This window comes from Molossus molossus, unplaced genomic scaffold (genome assembly GCF_014108415.1).
Source record: "Molossus molossus isolate mMolMol1 unplaced genomic scaffold, mMolMol1.p scaffold_m16_p_24, whole genome shotgun sequence".
Taxonomy (NCBI): domain Eukaryota; kingdom Metazoa; phylum Chordata; class Mammalia; order Chiroptera; family Molossidae; genus Molossus; species Molossus molossus.
The window spans coordinates 13,980,108-13,999,937 of record NW_023425360.1 but is presented as its reverse complement, the minus strand read 5'-3'; the positions used below and the strand labels follow the sequence as shown (position 1 = coordinate 13,999,937).

Below are 19,830 nucleotides of genomic sequence, written 5' to 3'. Positions count from 1 at the left end.
GTTTTGCGAGTGGAGTCCGATGACTTGACGTTTCTCGCCCTCAGGTGCTGGACAAGTACAACCCTCCCGACCACTTCCTCCCTGAGTCCTACACCTGCTTCTTCTTGCTGAAGTTGCCCAGGTATTCCTGTAAGCAGGTCCTTGAGGAGAAGCTGAAGTATGCCATCCACTTTTGCAAATCGATAGACACTGATGACTACGCCCGCATCGCCCTCACAGGCGAGCCTGCCGCTGATGACAGCAGCGGGGACTCGGAGAGCGAGGACGTGGACTCGTTCGCCTCTGACGCCACCCAGGATTACCTGGTGGGACACTGAGCCGGGCGGGCGCTGCAGGCTCCCGCGGGCGTCCTGCCCCGTGGGCGGGCAGAGGGAGCTGGCTCGGAGCTGGCGCGCTGACCTGGGAAATGAGTCTGCCCCGCACCCGACGCTGTGTGGACACTGAGGCTCTCTCCGAGACTGGGGGCCTTCTCCCCACAGCGCTGCACTTCTGTAGGCTCCGTGCTTACTGGGCGTGTAAATGTTTGCACAGACACTGACTTGCAGCCTCCCGGGAATGAATCAAAAGCCTTTTTACTCGTGGATGCAATGGAGTGTTTTCTTCCTTCCAAGTGTGGGCATTGTCTTGATTGTACATTGGAAATACTGTGTAACCATTAAATCGTATTATAAATATTTCAACTCATTTTACTCTGAATTTATTAAACGTTTTTGAACAGTAAGTGTCAGCACTACTTGAACACATCGAGGTGGCTCCCAGGACGCGCCTGGCATGCCCTGCTGCAGGTGCGCTACGGAGCACGGGGTGACCGAGGGCCTTGTCACAGCTCCGTCGTGTCTGTGATGTGTGCGCCTACATTTCAATCCCTGTGAATAAAACATCTGTCACCAATTGTGGGCTGAAGTTGTTGTTTTTTTTTTAAGTATGTTTTTATTTTTTAGAGAGGAAGGGAGAAACATCAATCATCTGCCTCCCGCACGCCCCCTACTGGGGATCGAACCTACAACCGGACATGTGTCCAGACCGGGAATTGAACTAGGACCTCTCAGTCCATGGGCCACAGCAGCAGGGCTGGGCTGGTTTCTTACCCGTTCGACTAGCGCGGTCAGTGTGCCACCACCAAAAAGTCAGTCTCTGATAGGATATTAGTCAAAGCCATTCCATCTGGTTAGATTTTTTTGTTGGCAAAAACCAAACCCACTCCAGTGACACAGGAGGGGTCGTTAGGAGGATGGAAAGGTTGGGGGACAACTGGTGTCAGGAGCTGTAGCCCTCGGCTCCTTCCCAGTCCTCTGCCCGCTGCCAGGCTGTGCAGTCTTGTGACTGTCCCTACGGCCCCGGCGGGGGCTTGGGATTTGAGCGGCTGGTTCCAGGTCCCATGTGGCGGCTGAGGACGGGTGTAGTGCACCAGAGCGTGAGGCCTGTGTGCATGTGCTTGGGTGTGGGTGTGTGTGTTGTGGGAGAGAGAGCAAGCTTTCCACAAGGGTAGCCTTGGCAACAGAGCTAGGCTGCACCGGGAACAAGCAATGAGAAAATGAGAGGAACTGCTGGTCCAGACATTTCCTAAAATGCACGAAAGAAAAAGTGGTCAGGATATACCCTGGGTGTCGGAGAGCCCTGCTGAGTGCTTGCTGTGAGGCAGAACGTCACGGGGCTGCCAACAGGGGGGCCTGGAGCCCCTCTTCATCTGCTGGGTCTCCTGCAGCCCTGGGGTGAGGGGCCCTCCTAGTCCCGCGCCAGGCTGGGGGCGTGGCCGCGGCGCCCGGGGGCGTGGCCAGGCCGGGAGGACAGCGCCCTGCCCCGCGCTCCCCCAGGGCGCTACCAGAGTCCTCCAAGTTTGCATTCTTTCCCCTCGCCGTTCAGGGCTGGTAGTTTGGACCCTAAACTTTGCTCTTGGAGAAAGATCAAGTCTAAAGGTTAGTGGGGAGCCAGGAAGTGGGGAGCCGGCGGGGTTCTAATAAGCCTGTGTTGGGTCGGTGCTTTGTGGAGCTGGGAAGGTGGTATAAAGGTGTGAGCCTGAGCCGGTGCGCGCAGCGCGCACCTTCCGGGCGCACCGACGGCTCCCAGCGGTCCCGGCGGTGCCGGCGGTCCCGGCGGTGCTGCGGTGCTGCGGCGGGATGGGGTGTTCCCAGCCAGGGTTCTGCCGGCCCGGCCGGCTCTGCCCCGGCGCCAGCTTCGCACGTGAGCGCGGGTCAGGCGTTTCTGGGAACGGAATGCGCCCTTTAAATCCCTCCGCGGCTTGTTCTCACTGGATCACACACGGGGGATGACAGGGGTGTGATGTTGCCAGCTTTCTCCAAGGACATGGATGTTACCATCCTGGGCTACAGACCCAGGCCGGCCAGGGGCGCCCACGGCACGGGCCTCGCTGATTGAGCTCTGGCTGATGCGCAGCGATGCTGCGGAGGAGAAAGGGGCTGTTAGTCCTGTGGGCAGCGCCGTCCCAGCACGAGGCGGGCCATCGTCACCTAAGCCACCTGGGAAGGGCCATCCTGGGGCTTTCCTGCAGGGGTGGGCGCGGGGTCTGCTGTCCAGGCCCTGGGCCAAGGCCTGCGTGGGGCAGTGGGGCCTGGCGGCTGGCCTGCGCTGGGCCACGACTCACACAATTGCTCACGAGGAGTAACTCCCACTAGAAACCAGAGGTGAGAGCTGAGGCTTAGGTGAGCCTTACCGGACAGAACCTGCTCGTTATTGTCATTCGCACACACCTGAGTGCAGTTGCTCCGAGCAGGTGGAAGGGGGTGAGTCAGGAACCAGTTTCTAAAGTGTTGCACTGATGAAGAGCAAACGCTGCTGTTCTTCGAGAAGGTCACAGCCCGGGGAAGGGCTGAGGCCTGAGAACATCAGGGATTATGGGAGAGAGGGAGACCCAGCGTGGCGACAGCCTCCCTGGGAGGACAGGTTGTAAGCTGGAGGCCACGTGGTCAAATGTGTTTGGGAAAGACCGCTGAGGGGTGGTAGACAGCAGCCAGCCGCTGGAGGAAGCCACTGCCAACTGCTGCTGTCCGAAAGGTGGTTGTGCAGCCAGGGCAGGGGACCCTGCATGGGTGAGGGTCAGCTAGGTGAGCGTGGCCGTTGGGGGCTCAGTTTGTCATGGGTGCACCTGGGTGGTGGTGGGCCAGTCACAGGGCCCTGGGAAGGGCCAGGATTAGTCTCAGGACTTGCGTGGGGGTGTTTGGGCACCTTTGAGACATCGAGGGAGACGAGAAAGCTGGACCCAACAGTCTGTCTGGGTTGCAGATGGCCACTTGGGAGTCACCTGCCCATGAGTGAACCTCACTCCTTGCTTGCTCCCTGGCGGAGGCACCAACGCAGGGCTGCAGGGCCTGGCAAGGGATGTGGGTGTCCCTGGGTCTGCGCTAGGCCGCTCCTCTCCCAGGAGGAACAGCGCCGCTGGGCGGTGTGGGTGCGGGTCAGCTGCTCTCCCAGGCCAGCGTGGATCGCCGGCAGGAGAACACATCTGGGGGGCGGGGACTGGAGGGCCGAGGTGGGCGTGGCCCTTGCAGGACGCTGAAGGAGCGGGAGCTCTGCAACCAGACAGAGGAGGAAGGAAGCGGAGCCGGAGGATGACCGTGTAGCAGCTGATGTGGATGCATCGAGGGCCAGACGTGAAGGCTGGAACATTCCATTGGGTCTGAAACGTCAGCCACAATTACCTAGTTTGTAGCAACTTGGTCATTTTGTTGAGTCTCCGTCAGAAGGAGAGGCCTGGGTGCCATGGTGGTGAAGGGGCACAGCTCGCTGGTCGCCTCTCAGAATCCACGTGGTGCTTCCTCTCCCGACACAGCCAGACCCCGGTTTGGGACTGCGGCCCCCTCCTGCTGATGTGGGTGCCCAGCCTGAGCTCAGCCTCAGGCGTCTGCGTGTGACCACCATGGGCAGCCACTTCTGGGAGGCTGTCTTTGTGGTTTCTGTGTTATGCATATACTATGTACATGTTAAAAATTTTTTTGCTTTTATTGATATTAGAGAAAGAGGAAGGGAGAGGGAGGGAAAGATAGAAACATCAATGAGAGAGAACATCGACTGGCCGCCTCCTGCACGCCCCCCACTGGGGATCAGGCCCACAACCTGGGCATGTGCCCTGACCAGGAATCGAACTGGCGACCTCTTGGTGCAGGGTCGACGCTCAGCCACTGAGCCACACGAGCCAGGCATAATATGTACATATTTATTTTATTTATTCATTTTCCCCATACCCTTACAATTTCCCAAAAGCAATAAATATCCCTCTAGAGCATCTCTATGGTTGCCTCATATTTCATATTGTGCACATATCACAACTTACCTAGTTAATGCTCTGTCGTTGAATACTTAGGTAGCATGTCCGTTTTGGGAGGTGAACATACACTGTATGATGTTGGAATGCAGGACACTGGATGGGCCTCATTATAAGAGGCTTTTCTGGGTCCTGGCCTAGTGACTCAGTTGATTCGAGTGTCGTCCCAATCGGCCAAAGTCGCAGGTTCGATTGCATACAACAATCAATGAATGAATGAATAAGTGAAACAACAAGTCTATGTTTCTCTCTCTCTCTCTCCCCTCTCTCAAAAATCAATAAATAAATTTTTAAAAAGAAGCCATTCTGTTGTACCATCAGAAGTGTAGATTCCCCAAGGTGCGAACGGTCTCTGCAGTTTGCTCACAGTTAACAGTGGTTTCCGTTCAGCTGACCCCAGTGAGAAGCGTGCCCGCAGACCATGCATCTGGAAAAGGAAGGCGGCAGGCGGAGCGCGGGCGAGCTGCAGGTGGAGCTTCGTCAGACATCTGCTCCCACCAGCAGCCCCCGGCCACCTCTGGGAGTCAGCGGGGCAGCCCCCGAGGGCCCCTGCCCCAGCGGGTCGGCCGGGCAGAGCTCCTGGATTCCTGGGGGCCAGGATTTGGGCCCCTTCCTGATGGAGCGGAGGTGAGTTTAAAATGCTTTAAACTTGTGAAATTGGAATTCACAAATACTGGATTTCCAGGAGAATAGTTCCCCCACATTTTATGCAAGAATCTTTTCAGCATTAGATCACGTTCCTGGCCTGCTTTAAGTGAATACCATCTCTAAAATGTGGCTACCGTGTATCCAAGAGGCAATAAAAATAGGAGACAGTTTGCTATTTTTAACGCAGCACACGGAGCATCAAGGAAGTGCAGGAGTGGGCACACGGCCCCGCCCTGCTCCAGGGCCAGGCCTATCCCATTTACTCTCCATTCAGCACTCCCTGTACACTTCACTGAAATGCTAAAATACTTTGTGTGCCCCAAATGCAACAGAAATGTTAAATAATGAGATCAGCCAGATGTGACCGCCTCAGAGAAAATAAAATATACCTTCGATGTTTCCCCATTTGGAAATTTCCTTTTATGCAATGAGGCAAATTCTCAGCACTGTGAGTTGGGGTGCTGCTGTGAGCCGACCTAAGGGCCCATGGGTGATGCTTTCTCGGGGGTAATTGCATCTGTACTCTGTTGAGCACCTTCTGTTCCTCAGGGCCAGGGGTGATTCTAAGCACACCATTGATTTAATGGTTTAGAAAATTTTTATTTGAGTCAAAAAGCTAATCTCATGCAAATAAGCTATGATTACTGGGGTTTAACTCATTCATTATTAAGTATTTATTAAGAACCTACCTTGAACTGGGTACTATTTAAGGTACCAGATGAAACACCGTGGAAATAACACAGCCGCCATTCATAAGGGGCTCACAGTCTAATGGAAATAATTGAATCAATAGCCAATCTCTGTGTTTATGTTTTCCATTTACATCTCCTTATCCAATGCAACAAAACTGGCCTTTTTCCTTTTATATATATATATTATATAGTAGAGAAAATGGACACTCGGGGTGGTTAGACAGTGTGAGTGAGCTTTCCCGGAAATGCTGTGTATCGAACCCCCCCGGGAGCGACAGGCACCCGGATATTAGTTGATTCGTTGAGACATTTATCTAAATGCACCTGAGGCCCTTGTGGATTTCAGTGATGAGAGTGAAGGTTTTAAAAGCCCAACTAAACCTTTCCGCCAGTTTGAACAGCTAAAAGTGTACTAGTTACGAAATCCCCAGACAGAATTTATCTTCTGCCTCTCTGCTCTCAACTGCTACTTGGGCGTCTGTACACCTCGTGCTCGGTTGTCCTAGTTTCCGAAGGAGGTGCCCAAGGCTGCCCAGAGGTTGTGCCCAGAGGACACTGCCTGGCCTGGGACAGACCCAGCTGGGCGCCCTGGCTTCATTGATCCGGGAGACCAGACTTATTGTCTGTGCCACAGGTTGAATGAGGAAGAGGAAGTGGCTGGAAATACTGTTCTTCACCCTGGCCGGGTAGCTCAGTTATAGATCTTTGCCCCCAATCGGCCAAGGATTTGGGTTCAATCCCCAGTCAGGGCACATAGAAGAATCAATCAATGAATGCATCAATAAATGGAACAAATTGATGTTTCTTTCTCAAATCAATATGAACGTGTTTTTCTTCAAATTTCCCCTTTGCTCTGCTTTCACGGTCTGAGTCCCTGGGTTTCTTGATGAAAAGCTCAGCCTGGAATAACAGATCGGCTGAAATCCGCCCTCGATGCTCGTGCGAGGCCGACAGCGGGGCTGACCGGAGCAGCTGGTCATCTCTGACCTGCTTTGCCTTTCCAGGCCGTTTGATACTGAGAAGGAAGCTTGTTTCTAACGGCCGCTCCTAAAACTCCGCTGTTCCCAGCAGACTTAATGCAGGTCCTCCCTGAGCCGTCGGGGCCCCACCTCTGGGAGCACAGCGCCCCTGCTGGTGAGGACGCTCATTGTCTGCGCTGCTGACCTCCTCCTCTGTCTCTCAGGTCTCACTCACCTGTACCCCACTTCTGCAGCTCCAGGCCCGAAGAACCCTACTTTACAGAAAGCACTCCTCTGCTGGGGAATTCCTCGCAAGAGAAAGGGTGAGGTGTTTTTGTTTGTCTTTTCCTTCTGCCAAAGTGAAGGAATCTCTGAGCAGTGCCCTCGGCTCTTCTGCGGGAGAGTCTCTTCCTGATATGAACTGCCCCTGACATGTTGGGTCCCTGCCACTTGTTGTCATCCCAAGGTCATAGGTGTTTCTACGGCTCGTGAATTTCCACGTGCCCTGGAGCACAGCGTGCAGGACGAAAGAGCCCGGCGCCCACTCAGGCCCCGCGCAGCCAGCTCGCCGGGCAGGGCGCCTCAGCGGGCTGAGCGTGGCACTGTCTGGGTGTCTTTTTATTGTCACAGCAGGGGCTGTGCTACTGGAATTTAGAAGTAGAGGCAGGGGTCCTGCAACACATCCCGCAATGCACAGGGCACACCCCGAGAATGAAGAAACACCTGGCTCAAATGTCAGCAGTGATGAGGTGGAAAATGTATGATTGAAAGAGTGGGGGATGCTGGGACCACCCGAGTGGAGCTTATCTGGAGGATGATGTTACAGACCCCTGCCCAGAGGTTAAGGGCCTGGTCCAGGGCTCCAGCCTCACCTCCTCCCTCTGCAGACACATTCCAGAAGCCGGGGCCACCCGCTTTAGGGCTCCCCACACATTGCAAACCCATGACATCGCCATGGAGGCCCTGCCCTGGGCACCCGAGGCGCTTCTCAAAGCCGGAACGGAGCCCGCATTTCACACGTCACCACTGAGATGCAGTCTGTTTTCGGAGATGTTCCTATTTCCATGAAAATAACCCCAAACGTTGCTGTCCAGGTCACGGCGCCTGCCCATCGGCCATCCGGAGCTCGTCACTGCTGAGGAGTCCTGGGACTACAGCTCGGCCGAGTGGGAGGGACGGTCCTCCGGGTGCAGCTCCTCAGACAAGGGGGACCTTCTGGAAGGTGCTCACGTCAGGATCCGCCTTTCGAGGCTGAGGTAGGAGGACTGGGGGCACCGTGTGGCACAGGGTGAGGGTCGCACTGTGCAGCTCGCTGACCAGGAACAAGGAAACAAGAACTTCAAATGCTGACCTCCAGCACCTCCAGCAAGAAGCCGTGTGCACACTCGGGGTTAATGTTGTCCCCTCCGTCTGCTCCACCAAACTGCTCTGCACGGGGCGGGAGGTCAGCCGTGTGATCTTCCCCAGCGTGTTATGGGGAGAATCCAAACATTAGCTCTGAGGTGGAGGTCCCAGGGCTTTGGTTGGAAAGGTGTCTGAGGTGGGCAAGCCTGGACTGTGTCATGTGACCTTGCCGGGCCTGTCTTTTTCTTGCAGGTGCTGCGCCCGGTGGCTCAAAGTCACGAGCCTGTTCGTCTTCGTGGTGATATGCTCCGTGAGTAGGAGGCGTGTCCCCGGCCCCACGCTGACCTGAGCTCTGTGTGCCGTCCTCGCTGAGAGACGGAGTTTGGGCAAAAGGGAATCTGAGGAATTTAATTTGAACTTCTGTAGTCTGGCATCTTATCACTCCCTTAATTTTCAGTGGTGTAGAAGGTGCTCTGAGAACTCCACCAGCACATGTCCCCACCGTCACACAGGTTGTGTCCCTGCTCTGTCTGTGGGGAAACCACGGGGACCCTCCTCTGATGTAATTTTGTGGCTGAGGATTTAGTCCTTATAATTGTCAAGTATCAATAGTCAAGGCCCATAGTAGCTGAAAATAGTATAATGGATCGGAATTTTATTCTACTAGCTCAGAAATCCATGTAGAGTAAGCTGGTGAATTTGGGGTACGCCAAGCAACCCCATCATCACACCCCTATTTTCAACCGTTAGCAAGATTACGTGAACGGGTTGCTGTTGCCCCACACATGCCTCATGAATGTTTCTGACTGTTGCAGGTTTCGTTCAGCCTGTATCCGGATCAAGGGAAGATCTGGCAGCTGCTGGCTGTGTCCCCGCTGGAAAGCTACTGTATCCGCCCGGCAGAGCTGGGAGGCGGGCGGTGGCTGAGGGTCACAGAGCAGAGAGACACCCACGACTGTGCAGGTGCTGCCCGTGGTCACAGCACTGGCCACAGGACGCCGAATGAAACATGAGGCCTCGGAACGGAAGGGGAAGGAGTGTTAGGGGACCGTGATGGTGGTTGGTGGTTGGTTCCCCACACCAGGCGGACGCTGCCGAGGGTCACACGGTCAGGGCCTGCGTCCCTGTGCTCCTGGACACTGCACAGCTTCCTCCCCAGTTCCTCCGGCGTTTCAGCTTCAGTGATTCTACTGACCTCCTTCCCGGGTCATCGGTTCTTTTCCTGGCTCTGTCTTCTGGGTCTGGCGATGGCTGGTTTCTTCGCGGTGTGTGTTCTCTTGCCCTTTGGCAGGCCTCGTGGTTTGTCGTGCAAAGACGGACACGCGTGCAGGGTAGACGTGCTGAGTGTGTCAGGCAGCGCTGGCTGCCACAGCGAAACGCTGCGGACTGTGTGGCCACCACGGGGACGCTGAGTTCTCATCCCGCCGGAAGCCACCTCGGGGTGCTGGCTGGTTCGGTTTCTGGTGAGGTCTCTCCCTGGATTGCAGGCAGCCACTTCCCTGTTATGTCCTCACAGGCCTTTCCTTGGTGCTGTGTGTGGGGAGAGGGACCAAGCTCTCATGTCTCTCTCTGTTTTGTTTTGTTTTTCTTTCATTTTTTTTTTTTTAATCCTCACCAAAGGAGATTTTTCTCTTTATCCTCAGTTAGAGTGGGAGGGAAGGAGGGAGAGAGAAACATCGATGTGAGAGAGACACATCGACTGGCTGCCTCCCGCACGACCCACCCAGGGCTGCGGATGAACCGCAACCGAGGTACCTGCCCTTGACCAGAATCGAACCCGCGACTCATTGGTCCACGGGCTAATGCTCTAACCGCTGAGCCAAACTGGCCAGGGCTCTCTCTGTTTTTACAATTTTTTGTTGATTGACTTTAGAAATGTCCTATCCGGGCTGGTGCGGTGGCCGCTAACCAGGTGCGGCTGCTGAGCACTTGGCAGGTGGCAGGTAGGAGCGGAGAAGTGAAGTGTTAATGTTTTTACTTCATTAATATCAATTTAAATGTAAAGGCCTCAGCTGGCCAGAGGCTGCCATGGGGACAGGGTGCTTATGCAGCAGTGTGAGGAGGAACGAGGAAGGAGCCAGGGGGCCCCTGGAGTCATGGGTGCCAAGGATGAGTTTAAGGACAGGAGAGCTTGAAGGAAATCTCGAGAGATAGGGGTTCTCCAGGTTCGGGGAGGCACCTGGTGCAGAGGCGGGACCTGTGTTAGGAGCAGGGCAGACTGGTGCAGGAGGGCTCACGGCAGGGGGGAGGCTCCACCCAGGCTGCTGTTTGGTCCCAAAGTCACTGCTGACACCAGGAGGCACCAGGAGGGCACCCACTGAGGGTGCTTCATTGTCACCTCGCGTCTCCCTACCTGGGCAAAGGCTTTGCTTGTTTTGTTCATTTGCTCTTGGTCCACTTTCATTGCATCAAGGGGAGGAGTCGCTGCTCTTCGGACGGGAGCCAGCAGGTGGTGCTGTTCCAGGCCTCTAGCTCCGGTGCCGGACAATTCCCCATCCCACACCCTGGGTGTGCCTTGCGGAAAGACAGGGCATGATGCCTCGGCATGGCAGGAGCAGAGTCTCTTTGGGACTTCTCTTACCACAGACTGCCCCGTGTGTGACTTCCATTTTGCATTTGTCCTTTTTGGACTCCAAGCAGCTGCAGAGCTGTGGCGAGGCCCCCAGCCCGCCCCCAGAGGGGCCAGGTGCTGGCAGGACAGTTTTCCCAGGACATTTGCATGTATTCTCCTGCAGGAACTAGACCGTGAAGCAGGCTCCACCTTTCCCTGTGGCTCCCCGAGCCCAATACAAACCCTTAGACACCCTGGCAGCAGTGACGTTGCCCCCCACCCCCACCCCAGTCTGCTCTGTAAACCTCCTGTTTCTGCGGGGGTTTCAAAGAGTGAAGAAATTAGCCACTGAGTCTCCTACAGACAGTGAGCTGCTTTGAGACCTCTGAGACCTCGTTCAGAACCCGGAGATGCATTTTCCACCTTCAGGGGTGTTCCCTGCTGGAGGTGTGGAGACTGGGCAGCCCGGTGGGGGTCCATGTCATGCCCCCTAGGCCTGGAGCAGGGAGAAGGGCTGGGCCCTAGCACAGGCTCCCACACTGCAAACCCAGGCCGTCCGCAGTGGGAGCCACACGTCCAGAGCCCCGGAGGAACCCTCTCCTCCCTGCAGAGGGCGACACTGACTTAGCTGATGTCAGCATTCTTATGTTCAGCTCTCTCTGGAACTGCTCGCCTTGTGGGTGGGGACCTGGCGCCGAGGATTGGGTGTGGATGTGGGTTGGTTCGTCTGTTCGTGCAGCCAGCCTCCTGTTGACCTCTCCCGGGGCTCCAGGTAGGAGTTGGAAGCTGGTTGCGAACATGGAAACAGATGGTAACAGAACAGATGTTAAACCAGAGGATTCAAAATGCACCTGGTCCAGTGGGCAAAACCCATCACACTCGTCAGGAGGGAGGGCTGCAGAGATGGGGCACAGGCTGCCGGGGCGGCCGCCCTGAGCTTGGAGGACAGGGCAGGCGGTGCGTCCCCTACTCATCTTCCAGGGAGGGTGTGCACAGGGTGGTGGCGGGCACTGCAGCCTCTCCCTGCTCCGTGTTCACCTTGACGTTTCCCCAGCGGCGAACCTCAGCAGCCACGCTGACTCCACGCTGCTGCAGGTGGACCTGGCTGGGGCCCTGGTGGCCAGCGGCCAAAGCCGTCCTGGGAGAGAAGAGCATGTCGTGGTGCAGGTGACGCAGGCCGAGGCTCCAGGCAGGCGGAGGCCACAGCAGGTCCTGCTCACATGTTATTTTATTTATTTATTTTTTTATCCTCACCCAAGGACATTTTTCCATTTTTTGTACAGATGGAGTGGGAGGGAGAGAGAGAAACATCGACGTGAAGGGGACACATCGAGTGGCTGCCACCCGCACGACCAACCAGGGCCGGGGACAAACTGCAACCGAGGTACATGCCCTTAGCGGGAACCGAACCCGGGTCTCTCCGGACCGCAGGTCGACGCTCTAACCGCTGAGCCAAACCGGCCAGGGCTGCTCACATGTTATTTGAAAGGAATTGTAAACACATCATCTCCGTACAAACGGACTTTCCTCTTGAATGGAGGGGATGGGAGCCCTCAGGAAATGACACCATGATCGGGCCAGCCCTTTTTTTTTTTTTTTCTCTGTCTTTGAATTTCTTTTTCTCCTGTTCTCAAAGTCAATGATAAAACTCTCGCCAGTTCAGTAAAATAACGCCTGTGAGTTTTTTACTGAAACATTAGAAGCATGATTTTGTCATAAAGTGCAGTTAGGGCTGGGCTTCCCTTTGTGGCACAGAGGACAGGCCCTGCCCGCCGCAGCGACTGGGCTGCGGACCCTTGGCTAAGACTGTAGCCCAGTGTCTTGGTGTCCCCGTGCTGAGGGTCTCCGAGCCAACGCCTTCAGCTGCTGTCCTGGGGAGAGAAGGGGATGCAGCAGCTGTGGTCCTGGCCTTGGTGACTCCCCTGGGCTAGCATGGTAACTTCTGTGTGAAGTCATAGCCAATAGAAGGACAAGCTGCTGGTACACCAGGCTGTCGCCCAAAACAGAGCCTCCGATGGGCTGGGCCCCCTCACCCCTTCCTGCCGTGCAGAGGGGTCCTCAGCACAAGGTCATCCGTGGCCAAAGCTGCATGTTCTCAGGTGACGTCTAGTGCATACCGAGGCTCTAGCCCAGCGGCCTGGCGTGGTCCCGGTGCACAGCCTGGCGTGGGCTCCGTGGGAGGGTGAGGCTGCACCTGCTCCAGTTCGCAAGTGGGGAGGCTATGAGCGGGTGTTTCCCCTGCACCTCCTGGAGGGCTCCGGGCTCTTCTGAAACAGGTCTCCAACGTGCGGATTTCCAACTCCGCAGAGCAGGGCCTGCTCAGTCAGGAGCTGGGAGCCACAGAAGGGCCCCGCGGGTCCCCTCTTTCCTTATTCCGCACAAGCACCCACACCGCTAGCGCCAGATCCCCATGATGGTCAAGTTTGAAGACTCACCGTGATTTCACACTTGGACTGTTGCAGGTCACTCACAACTGGACGGTGTTTTTAAGTCCACGACGCAGTGAGCATTTGGTGGTGAGCCGGACCTTTGGGGTTCTGAGCAGGTGGGTCTCCGGGGATCGAGGCCTTGCGGGGAGGTCCTCTGGGCACGCCCACCTTAAGAAGTTTGACTGTTGGGCTCCGATTTGGGGACAAATAGCACCAGATCAGCTGTGCCTTAGACAAGACACTCTTCCTGTGTAGACAGTGAGCTCACAGATGTGGCAGGTGGCACAGCCACGCGCGTGCAAAAGTGGCCGGATGACCACGGGGCCCATTCTGAAGCCCCCAGCATTGTGTAGGCTTTTGTCATTATTGTCACGAAGCTGTGCAATGAGGGGTTCCAGGAGATGTTAGGATTCCTTCTCTTCTTCTTTTTTCAAAAATGTGTTATTATTGACTTTTTAGAGAGAGGAAGGGAGAGAGAGAGATAGAAACATCAATGTAAGAGCAACATTGATTGGCTGCCTCCTGCACGCCCCCTACTGGGGATTGAGCCCACAACCGGGCATGTGCCCTGACCAGGAGTGGAACTGGGAGCTCTCCGCCCATGGGATGATGCTCAACCCACTGAGCCACACTGGCAGGGCTGGCTTTGCTCTTTGTTATCAGGCAAAGCAGTCAGGTGTGTGGTGAGGAGGAGGAGAAGGAAGAGAGAGAGAAGGGGGATGGGGGAGGGGAGGAGGGGGAGGAGGAGGAAAGGGGGGGGGACAAGGGAGAGGTAGGGGGGAGAGAAGGGGAGGGGGAGGGGGGAAGTCAGAACCCTGTGGTGCCCCTGCTCCCTGTGGGTTGTTGCAGTGGCCCTGCTGTGGCCATGGGGAGGCTGTGCCCTTGTCCCCGCTCCCCTGCACTCAGGGCCCCTCCCAGCCAGCGCCCCGGGACGGCCGGTGAGGCGCCGAGTGGGAAGGACGCAGAGGGGCCTCTGGATGGTTGCGGAGGGTCTGTTCCCGCAGCATTGCTAACGTGTCTGCTCGCTCTGCAGTCGCGGCGTCTCCATCAGCATCCGCGCGGCCCTGCAGCAGACCCCGGCTGTCCCCCTGCTGGTGGCACACCAGTACCTCGGTGCCAGCGTGGAGGCACAGGTGACCATCGCCGCGGTCATCCTCGCCGGGGTCTACGCGCTGATCGTATTCGAGGTACCCTCCGCGCTGGGGCGCCCGTGGGGAGCAGGCTTGGGAAGGGCCCACAGCACAGAGGCACCCCTTCCCCCCAGCAGCCTGCTGGCAGCTGGCCCAGAGTTGTGTTGTGGGCTTGTTACCTAGGCAACCTCACCCCACCCCTCCCGGACTTTTGGAAGGAAAGTAAGAGTTCACCAGAAATTACATTTTTATATGAATAGAGCAGCGCTCCGGGCCCACAGACTAGCTTATCACTTGTAACATAGGGAACATTCTGGAAGCCCAGCACCCAGAATGCCAGCCAAGGGCCAACCCTGCAGAGGTCTTTTTCCAGGCCCTTGTGATGGGGGCCACCAGTAGTGGCCAGGGCAGGGCTGCGCCGCACCGCCACCTGGTGGGAATCCCCTGTCATTGCTGTTGGAAAAGTCTGCACCCTGGTTTGGGCTGATGGGTTCCTTGCGGGACAAATCTGTTTTCTTGGAACCTGTGGTCTCCAGACTCTGAAGTAGGCACCCTCAGCCTACACCCCACTTCACTCAGCCAGACACCCCCGACCCTCCTTTTTCGGCTCTGCTGTTGACATGTGACCCATGGGCCACAGGAGTGCCTTCTAATCTGCTCACTTCTGTGTGCTGTCTGCCAGTGTTGATTCCTGGGGCCTCAGACAACACCTGGCATGGAACAAGTGCTCAGTGAATATTTTTCAAACAAAGTGTTTCCAGGGCATCTCCAGGTGTGGCCAGGTGCCGAGGTCCTCCTGGGGGTCTGGTGGGACCTGGCTCCAGGGAGCAGGGACACTGTCCGCCTCTGACCCCACTGAGTGGGAAAAGGCAGCTGCTAATATTCCCTTCAGCTCTGAACAGCTGGATGGGATGCGACCTTTCCGGATTCCTTCGTTATTTAAATTCCGGGTTCTATTTTCTCACCTGAGGTTGGGTCGTCTTTCTCATCCTTGGGTAAAATAGCTCTGGTTGAAATCCCCAAAGAACAAAATCGGACCGTCTTCCTCCTCCGTGAACGCTGCGTCTCTAAGCGAGCACCAGGAGACTGGGCGCAGCGTGTTCATCATCCCATCACCACGGTTACAGCTCTGTGCTGTGGGGAATCACAAGGATGAACAGGTCTCAGAGGAAGTGATGCCCTTTCCCCACCTGCCCTTCCGCCAGGCCCAGAACTGTGTTTTAGGGGCCGGCACCACAGGCTCTGTTCTGCTCAGACAGGCTTTCCCCCCACGGACCCCGTAGGGGCAGGAGGGGGGTGTGCATGAGGCCGTGTTCCCACTTCGGGCCCTTTCACGGGGAGTCTAGGAGCGCGGCAGCATGCAGGTTAAAATTAAATGTGAAATAAAATTCAGGAGAGACGGTGGAGAACACCGGGTGGGCGTAGGCAGGGACTCCCCTTTTTTTTTTTATCCTCACCCGAGGATATTTTTCCATTTTTTGTACAGATAGAGTGGGAGGGAGAGAGAGAAACATCGACGTGAAGGGACACATCGAGTGGCTGCCACCCGCACGACCAACCAGGGCCGGGGACAAACTGCAACCGAAGTACGTGCCCTTAGCGGGAACCGAACCCGGGTCTCTCCAGACCGCAGGCCGACACTCTAACCGCTGAGCCAAACCGGCCAGGGCCAGGGACTCCCCTTAATTCACAGAAACCGAGTGCATCTGGGGAGAGGGGAGAGGCGTGTTTCAGAACACAGTGCCCACACCCTCCCGCGGTACCGCCTGCCCCGAACCTCCCTGAGGCTTTCCCGTCTTTGCTATTGCACTTCGCAAGGGCTGCAGTTCCCAGGGGAGCTGTGGCCCACACTTCTGCCCTGGTTGTGTTCCTTAGTCTGCGGGCCTCTCTGGTTTCTGAGACCTCAGGTGGTTGCTCCTGGCTTCCAGAGCACCCAGGAATGTTCTCTCCTCCTGCCCCTCCCAGAGGGACTCCCCCTCTTCTGTGAGAGCAAAGACCAGACCTGTAGCAGAGCCGGTGGGTTGTGTGGTCTCACCCCTTTGCTCACAGGCAAATAGGCTGACTCGCTTGTGTGCTAAGGCAGTAGTCTCAGTCTAACGGAGCCTTGTTTAATTAATGAGCAGGACCCAAGCGTTCATTTCTCTTGGGTGGATTTCTAGGTGTGACATTGCTGGGCCCTATGGTAAATTTATTTAACGTTTAAAGAATCTGCCAGACGATTTGCCACGACCGCTGCACCATTTTACCTTCCCACCAGCAGTGTTGGAGGATTCAATTCTCCGGATCCTCGACTTTCCTCAAATTTTGCCTTAAAAATTGCATGTCCATTCGAGATGATGATTAAACAGGAAAGATTCTTCTGTGATTCAGCAATAACACCGAGTCTCAATTAGATTAAGCGTTTGGCTGTGTACCTTCGGTTTAATAACAGTCTCAGTAATTGGGCAGAATTGATTTATGTTGTAAAGCGAATGGCCAGTTGCCTAGGGACTGCATGGTAAATAATTAATGAGAATTTTTGCAGGCTTCTTGTGGAACAGACTCATCCAGCCTCTGCTTCTACTTGAGGGTCATCTAATTATTCAGGAAATAAAAGCAGCTTTCTCCAGAGGGACAGATTGTGGTGTGTGCTTTTGGGGTGCCTAGTTTATGAAACAGCAAGACCCACAGGATTCGCTCGCTGTCTTAGACATGACCCTACGGACAGGTGCTTCTACGAACACAGTTCTCGTGTGTTTCCAGCGCCCCGTGGACTGGAATACGGTCATTTCCACATTTCTTTCAGGTTGTTCACAGGACACTGGCAGCCATGCTGGGCTCCCTGGCGGCGTTGGCGGCCCTGGCGGTGACTGGCGATGTAAGTGTGACACTTCGCGTCGAGGGCTTACCACTGGACGGAATGGCGGATTCGGAGGCTTTTCAGGGATCGGGCGTCAGGTGGCAGTTCTTACTGTTTCATGTACAATTTCCAAGTGTCTCTCCAGGAATTAACAGGCTTTATGGCATTGAGGAGTCGTTTTTATTTGACTTGAACATGCACACGCGCACACACACATGCACACACGCGCGTGCACACACACACGCACACACATACACACGTGCACGCACACACATACACACGTGCACGCACACACATACACACGTGCACGCACGCACACACATACACACGCGCATGCACGCACGCACGCACACGCACACGCACACACAGCAGCATCTCTGCTGCAGCTGAGGAGAGGCCGTGGGTCATGCATTTACCCAGGGCCATGTACGAGGGGTGTCAGATCCTCCCCGGGTGCTGTCAGCCCTCGGGGACCAGAGGCCTTCCTGGCTGGAGCAGGGCGGCGGGGTGGGGTTCTGTGCAGACATCAGGGGCCCCTGGAGATGCACGCCGGGACACTGGCATTCTGTCGGGGTCTGAGCATGGCCCACGGTGGCAGGGAGACGGGAATGAACGTAGGGAGAGGAGGCTGTGGTTGTTTGAGGGGCAATGCTGGAACCGAACAAGGTGGCGACACATAGAACTGGACTTGAAAGCAAAGGCTTGTTCTGAAAACTGCTACTAACAGCCATTCAGTAGCCAAAGAATAATACTTGGCTTAAGATCCTTGTGGGGCCCTGGCCTGTGTGCTCAGTGGTTAGAGCATCCTCCCGCTACACCAAGGTTTCGGGTTTGATCCCCACTCAGGGCACATGCAAGAATCAACCAATGAAATGAATGCATCAATACATGGAACAACAAATCTCTTTCTCTCTCTTTCTCAAATAAATTGAAGAGGCAAGAAATTTGCTGTTCTTATTAATAGTTGCGTAGGCTTGACATTGGGATGCTTTGGGTCTCGGATGTGTCCAGCGGTGGTGTAATCTGACCCCAGAGGCAGGTGGATGGTGCAGTTTCCAACTCTGGCCCAAGGTGTGGGTTTGTGCAAAGGCAGCCGCCAAGAACACGTGCCAGGATTCACGGGGAACTTCTGCTTGTGTTGCAGAGACCCAGCCTGCGCCATGTGGTGGAGTGGATCGACTTCGAGACGCTGGCCCTGCTGTTCGGCATGGTAATCACAGTCCCCCGCTGTGACTCCCGGCCCTTGGCTTTCTGCTGCTGCTGCTGACCCTTCATTGTGTGAGAGACACCAAACCACCCTGGCAGCTGGAGCATCGGCCCAGGGACCCAGGGTCTCGGGCTTGAGGTCCCGTTAAGGGCATGTACCTGGTTGTAGGTTTGAACCAATCGATGTGTTGCCTCACATCGATGTTTCTCTCTCCCTCTCTCTCCCCCTCCCACTCTATCTGAAGATAAATGGGAAAATATCCTTAGGTGAGGATTTAAAGAAAAAGATAATTCATCAAACTGTTTGAGTTACTGCCCTGAACATTGAAAATAAAATGTCCCAATTAACAAACCATATAAGTTCCAGTGATTGGAAAAGTACCTATAATTGTATGGATAGAGGAGGAAATCACCGCTAAATAATAGTTTGTGTGTTTTGCTAATTTATCAGACATTGTCCGGTGGCCACTCTGGCTGCATGCTGTGCAGAATGTTGCCAAGTCAACTGGTAGGAAAGGAACTTGGAGTCTGGGCTCATGTGGGACATGAGCAGGGGTCACACACACACTGGCTGAATTAGAATACATGGCATTTGACAAGGCCCTGGACCGCGGTGGGACTGGCTCAGAGTTGGACAGACCCCGCATCAGCTGAGTGGTGTGCGGTGGGTTTTCCTGTCCGGGCCAGAGTCCCAATCTGTGTAAAGAAGGTCCCCCTAGCTGCCTCCTCTACGGGGGAATGTGGGGAGGCAGGCCCTGTTCCCAAGTATACAGGGTTTCGGCCTTTGGAAGGAAGAAGGAAGAAGACTATATATCTCATAAAATAAACTTTATTTCAAAAAAAAAAAACCGCCCTGGCCGGTTTGGCTCAGCGGTTAGAGCGTCAGCCTGCGGTCCACAGAGACCCGGGTTCAGTTCCCGCTAAGGGCACGTACCTTGGCTGCAGTTTGTCTCCGGCCCTGGTTGGGTCGTGTGGGTGGCGGCCACTCGATGTGTCCCTTTCACATCGATGTTTCTCTCTCTTCCTCTCTCTCCTTCCTGCTCTATCTGAGTAAAAAATGGAAAAATGTCCTCGGGTGAGGATAAAAAAAAAAAAAAAAACCAAGAACCTTGCTGGGGCTGTGATAATCAAGTATCACAGACAGTTTAGAAGTCTTAGGCTTTCATCGTTGTGTGTGGACCTTGAGGTGCAGAAGGTCACGTTTGTCCCAGCGCCTTCCGGTTGCTGGTCTGGTGACTGGGAGTCTCCTCCCATCTCGGTGCCCAGGCTGCTAGAACAGTAACACCTGCTGTTTGCTGTGAAGGCTAGCTGGAAAGATAATGTCCCTTGAGCACATACCCCAGGCAAAAAAAAGGAGGTGTGAGCCCCAGCGAGGGCCCCGTGGGCTCCGCAGGTGAGGCCGCTCAGCAGGGACTTGCGGGACAGGCCGGGCTCAGCCATGATTCCAGGATGGTGCTGACACCTTCTCCTTGTCTCCTTTTTCCTTCTCCCCGCAGATGATCTTAGTAGCCATATTCTCAGAAACTGGATTTTTTTGTTGTGCCATAAAGGTAGGCTTGATGTGGCATTGAATTGTTATGTATTAATTAATTGATTTGTTTATTTTCTACCATTATGTATTCAGTGAGCAAAACTACTATTTAAAGCAGATAGTTTAAAATTCCACCCTCCTATCCTGGCTGGGTGGCTCCGTTGAGTGGAGCATCATCCTGGACTCTGAAAGGTGGGGGGCTCGATTCCCAGGCAGGACACA

At 55.2% G+C, this 19,830-nt stretch overlaps 2 protein-coding genes across 5 annotated transcripts in view; both read left to right on the top strand.

The window, feature by feature from the left end:
- Positions 1 to 647, top strand: part of HERC2 (HECT and RLD domain containing E3 ubiquitin protein ligase 2) — a 125,323-nt gene extending 124,676 nt beyond the window's left edge. For 2 of the 4 annotated variants that reach the window (XM_036278019.1, XM_036278018.1), the window contains exon 93: positions 45 to 647. In XM_036278019.1, the coding sequence (XP_036133912.1) occupies positions 45 to 317 (273 nt within the window). In that variant the 3' untranslated portion in view covers positions 318 to 647. The remainder of the gene's footprint in view (positions 1 to 44) is intronic. The other 2 variants (XM_036278021.1, XM_036278020.1) reach the window with 1 other exon arrangement.
- Positions 648 to 1,841: 1,194 nt separating this feature from the next.
- The window catches only part of OCA2 (OCA2 melanosomal transmembrane protein), a 36,068-nt gene continuing 18,079 nt past the window's right edge, over positions 1,842 to 19,830 (top strand). The window contains 12 exon segments of the mRNA XM_036277986.1: positions 1,842 to 1,916; positions 4,670 to 4,906; positions 6,833 to 6,901; positions 7,673 to 7,834; positions 8,175 to 8,232; positions 8,738 to 8,810; positions 11,528 to 11,682; positions 12,936 to 13,018; positions 13,936 to 14,089; positions 16,818 to 16,889; positions 18,016 to 18,081; positions 19,574 to 19,627. Of these exon segments, the coding sequence (XP_036133879.1) occupies positions 4,701 to 4,906; positions 6,833 to 6,901; positions 7,673 to 7,834; positions 8,175 to 8,232; positions 8,738 to 8,810; positions 11,528 to 11,682; positions 12,936 to 13,018; positions 13,936 to 14,089; positions 16,818 to 16,889; positions 18,016 to 18,081; positions 19,574 to 19,627 (1,152 nt within the window). The 5' untranslated portion in view covers positions 1,842 to 1,916; positions 4,670 to 4,700.